Source organism: Sminthopsis crassicaudata, chromosome 1, assembly GCF_048593235.1.
Source record: "Sminthopsis crassicaudata isolate SCR6 chromosome 1, ASM4859323v1, whole genome shotgun sequence".
Taxonomy (NCBI): domain Eukaryota; kingdom Metazoa; phylum Chordata; class Mammalia; order Dasyuromorphia; family Dasyuridae; genus Sminthopsis; species Sminthopsis crassicaudata.
Genome location: NC_133617.1, coordinates 748,348,746 through 748,360,936, shown reverse-complemented (window position 1 = coordinate 748,360,936; position 12,191 = coordinate 748,348,746). Strand labels below are relative to the sequence as shown.

Below are 12,191 nucleotides of genomic sequence, written 5' to 3'. Positions count from 1 at the left end.
GCATTTCAATAGCCGGCTTCGGATATTGGGCAAATAGACGCTATTGAAGTTGTTTTTTTTTAATTTTTTTTTTTAATGGGGAGATACAGAGTCTTCTTGTAAGAGGCTAGAGAAAGGGTTTCCCAGAGGCTTCCTTCCCTACTCATCCCACCCACCGGAAGGAGACCATTAGGAGAGTTTGGATCAGAGATTCACACCGTCCTCACAAAGAGATAGCTTGGAAATCACTTTGCAAACTTGAAAATATGCAAAAATGTGAATTTGTCATTACTAGTACCAATGTCAAAATCTATCAAAAGCATTAGCTCCTTCTGCTTTGTGTTGAAGAGTGAGTCAGAACTAGGAGAAGGTCCGGGGTTGGCACAAGGGCTGGGCCCTTGTCTCAAAGGGATCTCCATCTCTCGGGCTCCCTTCCTCACGTCTGCCTGGGTGACATACACAAGTGTTTGCAGATTATCTAGCTGGCATTGGAGCGTGGCCTGTGGCCCCGATGAGTACAGGGGCCAGTCAGCTCCCTGCTCTGGCCTTGTCCCCTCTACTAGAAAGCTATAGGGAAAATGTGTCCTTGTAGTTGAGGAAATTCATGAGGAAAAGCCAGGCCTGGAGAAGATCAACTACTCAGGTGGAAAGGGAAAGCATAAAAGCACAGCAACTACCCAGGTGGAAAGGAGAAGCGTAAAAGCACCGCAGAATGGCGCTGCCCGCCATCCCCCTCCGCTCCCCCTGGCCTCTGCGCTCCCTTCTGTCCCTTGTTTACCTCGGGCATCCCTTCTGTTCCTGGCCTTTTGTGATCCTTAGTTAAGAATGCCTCCTTCCCCTCCCAACGAAAGGAGCATATCTTTATTTTGTAGCTAGTCGGGAGGACTCCAAGGAGATCACAGTTCTGTGGGAATTATAGGCAGTCCTCCCCGATGGGCTCTCTTTTTGGTCCTGGGGAGGCTTCGGTGACCCAAAAGAGGATGAATCCGAATATTTTTTTTAACTTAGAAAAAGCAGTTACTTTATCTATACAGGCCAATAGAGAGCGTTAAATGTGAGGTCTCCCAAAAGTCTTGACACCGTATTAAAGCTTTAAAAATAATAGCAATATGCCACTATTTCTATTTAGTTTCCAGGACTATTTCTATCTAAACGCCATCTAAAAAGGGAGAAGAATGAGATCAGGAAGATCATCCAACAAGATGACATGATTTTCCAATGATAGAACTATGTTCCAATTAGGTCAAATAATGAGTCATGGAAATTACCTAAATTTTCAGTATCCAAAATGATAATTCATTATCCATGACATATGGACCTTTGCTCCAGTCCGATGAAAACATGCAAAGAAACATTTAAAAATAAATTTTAGCTGTCAATATAATAGCAACAAACAGAAAATATTTTCTGATTCAAATTTATTACAAAATAATAGGGTAGTTCTAGAAAACAAAAATTTTTTAAATTACTGAATACTCTATATAAAGATGAACCTGACTGACAAAATAATGAACAGTTATTATTCCTTAAGGTATACAATGATAACTTAAAGAGATGTAGATTGAGCTGTCTTCTCTATCTTTAAATTTTCACAACATACTGGTAGATTCTGGGAACTTTATCCTCATCCTAGCGAATAGGAATGCTTCTGTGGACACCGGGATCAGCATGCACAGCTTTGTGCTTCGCGGCTGTTGCAGCTTAAAGGGATCTTCAGATCTCTTGAGTGTATACACCTCCATTGGTACGCTGACAGCTGCTGCTGCTTCCACGTGTGGATCAACATGTGCCAGTTCTTCGAATGACCCTGAGCAGTGCCCAGACATCATCATTTTCTAGTTCACCCAAAGATTTGCGTCTTAAGTGTCCCTTTTACCCATTTTAAAGATACTTTCAAATGAACACAACCGCTGGTGACATGGTATACCTAACACATCAAATCCACACAAAGACAATAGATAAGAGTGTAAAACTCTCAAGTATCACACACAGGCAGATTTAATTGAATTTTGACTAGTATTACATGCAACTACACACTTTTATAATTCTCAATAATTGAATTGTGCATTATGTGAACTTTTAATAGTCAATACTTAGTTCTAAACTTTGCATATTAAAAACTTAATATGTTTCATAAATACATAGGGAACAAAATTTCTGCCTACAAATTCAGACCTTCAATTATCCTTGAGAATTCACAAATAACCTATACTGAAGTTGGAGCATTATAACAGCTGGTTTTTTAGTTGTGTTTTTAATAGATATCACCTAATGAAACACTCATAATTTTCAAATTATGTGAAATAAAATGTTCTTGAAAAAAAAAAACAAAAAACAAAAAAAACAAGCCTGATAGAAGAAATAAAAGGCACATGAGAACAGGAAGTCCATACAGTATCTCCCTGCTATCTACTACTTGAATCATCACAGCAGTGCTTTCAACAAGTCTGCATAACTTGAATTTATTTACCTCAATACTTTTGTTCAGTTATAAAAAGAAACCCAATCATTTTATCCAGTAATTTGTCAAACACTAAATTAAATATATGGGTGTATATATATAGAGAGAGAGAGAAAGAGAAAGAGAGAGAGAAAGAGAGAGAGAGGCAGAGAGAGAGAGAGAAACAGAGAGAAACAGAGAGAGAGAGACAGAGAGACAGAGACAGAGAGAGAGAGACAGACAGAGAGAGAGAGACAGAGAGAGAGAGACAGAGAGAGAGAGACAGAGAGAGAGAGAGAGAGACAGAGACGAGAAAACAGAGAACCAGAGAGAGACAGAAAGAAAAAGAGAGAGAAAGAGAGACAGAGAGAGAGACAGAGACAGAGAAACAGAGAGAGAGAGTAGTATTTCTATTTCTCTTTGAGCTCCATCAAAGGAACAGTTAAAAAGAATAAAATAGTGATACTAGCTCACATTTATAGATTCTTTAAGGTTGCAGAGCATTCAGCAGACATTTTCATTGATCTTTATTAATAACCCATCTCTGTTAGACCAAATACAATGGTAAGGGGGTTACAGTTTATATGCCCTTCAAAGAAGAAGAGTTCCAAAGGAGGGACAATCAACTCCGATTGCTTAATAGAATGGAGAGATGTAGATTATATTAAAATTAGGTCACTAACACCCTGGTGAAAGATTGTGCTGCTGTTGTACAAATTTTACAAATGAGGAAGCTGGGTCTCAATGCCTTGCCGAGGGCCATTTCGCCGGTAACTGTTAGGGAGTTAGGTTCTAGATGGAGTGCTATTTCCACTACACCAAAGAACTTCCTCTGGGTGGTACCAGAGGAGTTGGGTTTAAATCCTGAGTGAAAGTGACTTGCCGGTGTCACATGTGCAGCAAGTAGCAGAGCTGGGATATGAATCCACATCCTCCTCATAAAAATGCATTGCTCATCTTCATCTGAGGGTGTCCTTCCCTCGAAATGAGGAACTTTAGCACATGTGAAATTTAACAAAAGGGTAAACTGTGGCAGTTCTCTGAGCAAAATATAATTTTTATTAGCAGGGATATACTGACTGCCAATAAGGGGTCAAAAACTTGCCTCCATTTATTCCTAGAACTCCAAGCAAAAGGAGAATTTTGTTCCCCTTTTATAGATTTTGGGAGTATGGGGTGGGAAAAGAACAAAACAGTGTAGATGACATCATGGGATTGAGGCAAAATGTTTGGTTATAGAGCTGCATCATGGGGAACAATATTTGTGGTTGGAAGATTGTTAATGAGGGCTATCAATAACCCCTTCCTCCTACACTTCTTCCTTCCCTCCCCTTCTTACTTATGCTCCCCTCTTCACTACAAAATAGTGGGTTAGACTTTTGGAAAACCAACCAGATATCCTTGAAGGATAACTTAGTGATGTGAAGATTTTACACTGAATTCACACCCAGTCCCCAAGGTCAAATAAATTCCTTGTACAACAATAGATCAGTGATTAGCAGGAATGCTCTATTTCTAAACTTAACTCCTTATAGGCCAGATGAATTCTGAACTTAGTTCAGAGACAGAGACTCATGACTTTAAGCAATTAAAAGACAAAATCAGTTAATTATGCATAGGATCAATAAGAAAATTTTACAGATTCAGCATTGATCATTTCAGTTTCAAGAACTTCAAGAACTATTTTTCCGTCCATTTGGGCCTATTGCTCCCATATGTTCTCTGGATTAAGAAACCATTCTGGCTTAGCAGATATAGAGTTTTATTTTTCTGGCTGATCACATCCACTCTCTCCTTGAACAGAAACATGATAGCCTGATCGTAAGGTGATGTAGAATCCTCCACTGCCAAAATTCTGAGCCAGAAAGTTACTTGGGATAATTGCCTAAATTTGAATATCGATATTTCAAGGTGTACCCTAGCACAAGAGCCAAGTACAATGCGAAACATCCTTTCCAGTCAGAGAAAAAAGAATGTGGGAATGAATTCCAGTTTTTTCTCTTGGCTACAGCATCATCTTCATATTTTCTATTAAGAGATGATGCAATAAGCTTGATGAAGTTTATGAAGCTTGAGGTTGGTGAACAAGAAGGAAAATCCCCAGCACGGACAAGGGGAGACACTGGATTCATGGGGGGCTGGTTGGTTTCTATGATCATAGATCTAAATGAGAAGGTTCAAAAGACATAGTTTCTGGGTAATTTTATCATTTTATTAATAAGTCAAGCTTATTATTAATAAAAGAATGATTATTTGGCCCTCTCTCTCAGACCAAAAAGTTATGGTGGGTTTGGGGTCACTATTTGCCCTTTGAAAGGGGTGGCAATCAACTCAGATTGGTTAACACAATGGACAGATGTGGGCTATATTAAAAAGGGTTTTTGGGGGTGTGTGACTTAGGGTACTTCCCAAAATAGAAACTCTACTTGTTGAGAGAGGACCCCCGCAGGATGGAGAGAAGACTAATGGGATATTATGGAGAAATATGGGAAATCAGGAGAGGAGTGAAAACAAGTTTAGATTGATTCTTTCTGATCCCAGGGGAGACTTTTCAAAAGTCAATTTAAGCTTGACAATTTAAGCTCTGACAGACTTCCTCTAAGAATCAGAGCAATCCAAATGGGAGAGAGGCCTTCTCAGGAAGTAACGGGTTCCTTCTCATTGAAAGTGTCCACGCTGAGGCGAGATAACCATTTAGCAAGTTTGTTAGAGTGGGGACTTTTTCTGACAGGGATTGGTTCCTGAGGTCCCTTCCAAGTTGTAAAACTCTTCCCTGACCCATAAATCTGGAATCTGCAAATCCTCCAAGTGAGAAGAGGAAGAGAAACAGCCCTGTAAAAAAAAAAGAAAAGGGATTCTTGTCCAAGGAGACTGATAGAAATGTACAGGGAATTTGTCAAGCAATTTTTAAAAGGCACATATTAAAGATGGAAGGATGGGTAGGTAAGGTGTGTGAAGGTGTGACATGACCCTGTAAGGATAGGGTCACAGTGGCTAGAGTTTAGAGGGACCTAAAGTGTGTTGGCGATGCAAAGGCCTACAAAAAATGGTTCTTCAAAAACTAAATTACGCAAAAGAGAGCTATCAGAAAATAGATGAGATCGTTATTTGGGATAGATAGCTCGCTGAGTAGAAAGCAATGAAAGTGAAGGCAAGGCCATTCCAGGCTAACTGCTTATTTTCTTAGGAATATGTTCTTTGAACTAGAAGAGACAGAAAAAACGGTTAATGAGTAGTTGAAATTCAAGACAAGTAGAATGTAGGAAGAACATCTCATTGCCCTTAACACATATTAGTCCCCTGGAAATCTAAAGATTAAAAAAACAGCAAGTGTTTCTAAACCTTTTGCTGAGATCTCTGAAAGATTTTGAGGCAATCCGACAATCATTTTGGGATTTTTTTTTATTTTGAGTTTTTAAGGAAGAATCAAGTATGAGTCTGATTTTTTGACTCCTGGTAAAGTCCTAGAAAATACAGGGATGAGTCATGAACAGCTAGAAAGGAAAGCAGAAATCACAAGGAGCCAGCATTACTTCCTCACGAAGAGGTCCTGCCGCACTAACCCCGTTTCCTTTTTTGGCAGGATTACTAGATCAGGGGACTGCTCTAGATATAGTTTCACCAGATTTTATCAAAGCCTTGGACAGAGTCAAAGCTGTAAACAAGATAGAAAGATGCACACTCGAGTATAATACAGCTGGGTAAAGTTGAACTAATTGAAGGATCGGACCCAAAGAATGATGATTAATGATTCTTTTAGAAATACTCTGTGCCAGACACTCTGCTAAGAACTGGGGATACAAAGACAATTTATGAGCCAATGTTTAAAAAAAGCAAAGCAGAGTAAAGTTACATTGCTTTCCCTGGCAATTTTATTACTTTTGAGAACAAAAAGTTTTTTGTTCTATGACTAAATAAAATAGAAATTGTTTTCAAGATATTGCTTATTTAAATCCTGCTAACACATATTGGCTGTGTGACTGAAAAACAGGGAAGGGGAGAAGAGACCCCCATGGGGTTAGGGTGGAGAACCCTAGAGAGTCAGGAAGGGAGCCCTGAGAGGAATGAAGGAGTGAACATGGCTCCTTAAAATGGAGGTTCCAGAAGAAACCGATCAGTCGGAGGAGGCGAAATCAGAGGAAGAAAGAAGCTGTTGGATTTTGGTGAAGAAAGAAGTCAGGAATGTCGGGCCGAGGATGGATGGAGTGGCCGTCCCCAGCAGGCCCAGACCAGTGAAATCATGGTCCCGCACTTCTCCTATGGGCCACATGCTCAGAATGTCTTATTGATGGGACGCGTGAGCCACAGCGTTTGGACGCCACAGTGCCCGACAGTGGGCCCTGCCCTCAGAGGACCGACCTTCTGCTTGCCTCCTTCTACGTCCAGTGCACTGAGACCTGAAACCCCCCTCACGGTGGCCCGGCCTGGAGAGGCAGGCCTTTTTTCTGGGGGCCATTCCAGTCTTCCTCCTCTGTGGACACACTCCCCTCCTGCCGGCTTTGTTTCCTCCCTGTGTCCTGTATCCCGACATCAGCTAAGGGAGAACCCCCAGCCTCCTGCAGGCCCAGCCTCGGTGGGCAGGAAGGCCTGGAGGCACTGTTCCTGGGGAGAGGGGATGAAGGCCTGAGGAGGGCCAGCAGTCCTGGGTCATGGACAGGGAAGAAAGGACACAGTGGAGAGAGGAACAATATTGAGAGATGAGACAACTGCAGGCTCTGTGAAGGTTTCTGGCTCTTTGTTCAGTCTTAGACTCAAGATGCAGCATTCAACAATCCCATGGAATCATGGCTTGTGACCTTTGCTGAGGGCACAAAGAACAGTCTCCTCTGGATGATTTTTTTTCTATTTGGAAGCCTTAATAAATAAGAATATTTTAACCAGCTGGCAATTAAGTTGTAATTTATTGAAAGGGCAAGCTGGCCCCAGATAACAGAATAACAGATGGTCACATAAAGCACTAATAGGAAGAAACCCTTTCTCCTAGTAGGCAGTTCTTTGGTTTGACCATCCTTTAGGAGAGGGCCTGCAGGCCATTTAAGGTCACCACAGGCAATGATTAGCTGAAAGCCAGGTACAGCAACCTCCCACTGTTTGAGTCCTCTAACTAATCATTTTGTACGGCCCTCACAGGATGTGATAAATATCCAGATGGCCCTTGGCAGAAAAAGGGTCCCCATCCCTGCTTTAGGAAATGAGATCCCACGGAAAAGGAGCCATGGGTTCAAGTTCTGGCTCTTTAGCTTGTTCCTGAAGATTAAAAATTTTAAAGGACAAGCAAGTACACGAGGAAAGCTCTAAGCAAAAGAGCCTGCAGCCTTTTCTGTCAACAAATCTATGTACTTGGACTTAATCTCTCTAAGCCTCAGTTTCCTTCCTGTAAAATGGAATAACAACATACTCTCCACTCTTCGGGGCCCTCGGTCACACTGAAGCTGCTTTGGAGCCACGGGCTGCCCAGAGAGATAGCACCTTTTTGCTTTGCACCTTATCAGCTCCTCAAGGGCCTTGAGGAATACTGGGAAGGGCCGCCAATGGCTGCCTCCTGCAGAAGAACTGATCTGTCACTAGAAATCTGTCTTTCTAGTTGACTATAAAATTAATTTTATCCTCCACACCCATCCCCTCTCCTGCCCCAGATTGTTCCTGCTCATGTGCCAAGGACTCCTAAAACCCTATCCAGTCTAACTCTTCCACGGAGTGGGCTGTAGAGACGATAGAAGTGGCCTGTAAAAGTCCTGGCTTCTGTAGGATCTTTGTGCCTACCCAGCCCATTTTATCCCAAGCCACAATGATGCGGCACATTTTACACATAGGGAAACTGAGGCTCAAAGATGTGGGTGGGTTGAGCGCAGCTCCTCTTGACTCCAAGAGGAAAGCTCTCCACTGGATGCCGCTGCTTTTCCAGCTTAACTTTATATTTAGCTGACCCTAGTTTTGTACATCCTGGTTGTCTCCCTCCTTCTCTGTGCTTGGATCTCTGGCCAGCACCGTGCCTGGACCATAGTGGGCACCTATTAAATGCGTGTTGAGTGACTAATTAGCCAAATGATTGAAGCAGAGAGACCCACTTACTGCAAGAAGCCACATGACGTAACTAGGCCCAGATGAGGGAGTGGAGGAGTCATAAATCTGAAGAGGAAAGGATGAATCCAAGAGAGGAAGGACCCAGTCCTTGGTGGAATGGAGAGGATGAAGTTGACTTTGAGTTGTCCCGGTTCATCCTTCCTTGACCATTTCCTGATTTGTAAATATGGTACCGCCTCTCCAAGAGGAAGCCAGAGAGAGGCTGTCAGGAAGGCCAGACCTGGGGGACCCCTGCCCCCTGATTATCTTAGACCTGGCGCAGATGGTAGGAGCTGGCCCAGGGCCCGGAGCTTTTTCCGAGCCAGGATTAGGCCCGTTGATGTCTGGCCCTTCGTGCATGTTGACTACCTCTGACATCTTCCTCCTTGGGCAGCCAGTGATGGAGGAGACTACGCTCTTCTCTCCCTGCCAGCTCCTTCAGCCCAAGACCTGGGGCGGCAGTTGGTGGGGGTGGGGCTAGCAGTTTGGGACTTGCTAACCATTTAAGTTGGGGATGAGCTAAAATTTTGTTTTTATTTATTTAGAAAAAGTCTGACCTAAAAATGGTCAAACCCATCTTTACAGTGTAATGAGGGACTTTTCCTGACTACAGATGTCTTCCTCTTTAACCTAGCATTGATTTCTGAAATCCCCTTGGCTTAAGGTATTGTTTCTCTGTTACAATGCAAATACTTCTGGGAAAGGAACCCTAGCAGACTGATATTAATTAATTCAAATATTTATTAATTGCCCATCCTATGCTAGGCTAGATCTATCAGTTATTTATACTTTAGCACCAAGTCTATAGGATCATTCTCAAACTGACCGCCTAAGTAAGAGCAGACTCTGCTTAGACGAGAGGAGGTGAGAAAGAAGAAAGCGCCGTAAAGGCACCTTCAGAGACAGGAAGAGAGAAAGATGCTAAAAGGCCTCAGTCAGGATTGAGTTGGCCTGGGTTTCTCTTTGTAAAAAATGCTTTATTTTAAATGTAGGGGCTAGAATTCTAGCAGAGAGCTGGTTAGCCGCCAGGGGAGAGAACCCAAAATACCAGCCATTCCGTCTGGTGGCTCTTTTTCGTGGGTATTTCTACAGGTGCTTTCACTTTTCCTCCAGAGCAGCAGAATTTCTGGCCAAGACCCACTTTACTAAAAAAAGAAAAAAAGTCTTAATATCTCCCTTTCCCCCCCCCCCCACAAGCCTCCTGCTCAAGAAGCTGCTCCCGTTGGGGGAGCCTCTGCTCCCTAGGACACCCTGCCCACATAGGAAGGACATGGTCTGCAAGAGAGAGGGAGAGGGATGGCTGCCGCTTGGGGTGGGGGTTAGAAGAGCGAAGGGAAGTGGAGAGCGGGAGGCCCTTCCGCCTCGCCCCCCATCCCCAGGAGCTGCTGCTCCCTGCTTAAGGCCAGGGCGCCCTTGTGCTGCGGGCCCAGCCCCGCCCGTGGCCCTCCGGGGGGCTTTCCGTCAGTAGACAATATTGTTGGTTTCCCGCCGCCCCCCTCCAGTCTGAGTCCACTTCTCCTGCCCCCGCCACCTCCTCCCCCCCCCCCCCACCACCCGCAGGAGTAGATGCCCCTCTAGGTCCAAGGCCTTTGGAACGTGATCATAAATGTCTGCCCCTGCCTGCTCTGTCCAGGGATATTTTAGTGATGCCTGGAATACGTTTGACTCCCTCATCGTTATCGGCAGCATTGTAGACGTGGCCCTCAGCGAAGCGGACGTAAGTACGCCCCCCTTGCATTGGACTGTGCCTGCCCTGTGCTTCCTCCCTCTCGGTCTGCCTCCCTCTGTGCTCCCCCTCCCCCCGCAGTTCTCATCATCTGGACAAGTCACAGGTAGTGGGCTGACCGGGCCCACGGCCGCCCCAGGAGGCCGCCCCTGCCTCCGCGGAGGCCCCGCTCGTCGTCCTCACCAACCCTTTCTCTCTAGGCTTCTTCTCCTCTCGAGGCTCTTAGCCTCCCAGTTCTGAAGAGTGACATCTTTGCAATCCTCACGCCTCTGATAGGAAAGGTGGGACGGCTGCTCCTTCCTGATTTCTGAAGAGAGACCTCGCGTAGCGTGGACCACTGGGTCTCGGGGTCTCCCCCGCCGAGTCCTCCAGCCAGGCCGGCTCGCTCTCTTCTAACACTGTCCTTCTCTTCTTTTTTGTCCCCTCTGTGCTTTCTCTTTCCGGGGTCCTCCTGATCGCTTGCTCTAACAGCACTATTTCACTGATGCATGGAACACTTTTGATGCCTTAATTGTTGTGGGTAGCGTTGTTGATATCGCTATTACGGAAGTGAATGTAAGTAGCAAACTTTGCCCCTTCTCCAGTAAATGCCGTCATGTTTACACGCTTGTAAACATGGCCCAGGAGCTCCTGCCCGTGTTAGGCAGTGACTTGGGAGCCAAAATTACTTAGCACGCTTAAAAATCTCCCCCAAACGCGCAAGACAAAAGCCAATTTGGAAATTTTTAAAAATGTATTTTAATGGAGGCCCTGGCAGCATTTTCCCAAAGACTGGGTATGACCTTTTGATTTGAGAATTGAACTCCACCGTTAATTAGCCACGTAGCCAGAATAAGTAATCACAAACCTCAGGAACTCAAATTTTCCATTTGCTAGAGGACGACGCTAAGAATACCTGCCCCTGCGACCTCCCAAAGTTGCCGTAAAGACAATATGTTGTCACCCTCTGAGTCCACACTAGTCTAAGCCACGTTCTTGTCAGCTTGCAAAGGCAGGAGCAGCCCTTGAGAAGGAAAGGGGTAGTTTACCACCACCCCCAGGGGGGTGAAGGAGATGATTGTCGGCTTCCCTAGAAACCCCCTCCCATCATCCTCTCTGGCAGCGAGGCTCTCGGGTCCTTTCTGGTGAGTCCAGGTAGACGAACAACGGAGGAGCCAGGGTCGAGAGAGCTCAGGGATGCTTCTGTCCGGTGCCAGACTTTCTCAGTGGCCACAAACACTGATCAAAACCCCACAGGCCGCTTGCTATGCTGAATTTCTAATTAATTAGAGCATTATCTGAAACATTCTGGGGGTGATTCCGGGGGTCCTTTTGTGTAAAGAAGCCTTTCCTACTTCTCCTTGGCCCCCCGCTTGGGGCATGAGTCTTCATTCCCTTCTGCTGCTCTTTAGTTTCTTCATCTATCAAAAGGAGTCCTTCCTACCTAGCTTAGAGGCTTGTGGTGAGGATAAAATGGGACAACTGTCTGAGAAAGCATCAAACTACTGTCAAGAGGGGAGATCCTCTGGTTGTTTCTGACCATGTCATAGCAAGGGAGAAGTTCTGTGTGAAACCCCAGCATCCCAGGGGCAGGAGCTTCTCGTGGGGCTTTTCAGGGTTTGATGTGTCTAGGTCATGGGTGTATCAAAAAGCCCAGAGTCACCATGAAGGCTTGGCCCCCAAGACCCGCCTGGGACCAGGGCTGGGCACCGGATGCCCATCAGTTGCTGCGAGTTGCAGCTCATCAGCTTCCCTTGGGCCTGTAAGTGAGCCCCATCTTCCCCCAGGGTGCAAGTGAGGTTCCAGAGGGCCAAGCCTTCCACTCAGCCACTGTAGGCCAAAGCTGGCTTCTTCCACCTCAACTCTCCAGCAGCCGGCGTCGGACGTCTGTCCGCTCTGGAGAAGAAGGGGATCTTTCCCAAGAGCTTAAAGTACCTGATCAGCATTCTCTTGTCTCTCGCTTGTCTTGTAGGCAGGGATGTTCCACCCTATTAAGCCCGAGAG

At 45.0% G+C, this 12,191-nt stretch overlaps 1 protein-coding gene across 9 annotated transcripts in view; it reads left to right on the top strand.

The window, feature by feature from the left end:
* The window catches only part of CACNA1D (calcium voltage-gated channel subunit alpha1 D), a 292,709-nt gene that overhangs the window by 223,394 nt on the left and 57,124 nt on the right, over positions 1-12,191 (top strand). For 8 of the 9 annotated variants that reach the window (XM_074284468.1, XM_074284463.1, XM_074284465.1 and 5 more), the window contains exon 30: positions 10,116-10,199. The exons of the other annotated variant lie outside the window; for it this stretch is intronic. In XM_074284468.1, coding sequence (XP_074140569.1) covers positions 10,116-10,199 — 84 coding nt within the window. The remainder of the gene's footprint in view (positions 1-10,115; positions 10,200-12,191) is intronic. 9 annotated transcript variants of the gene reach the window in all.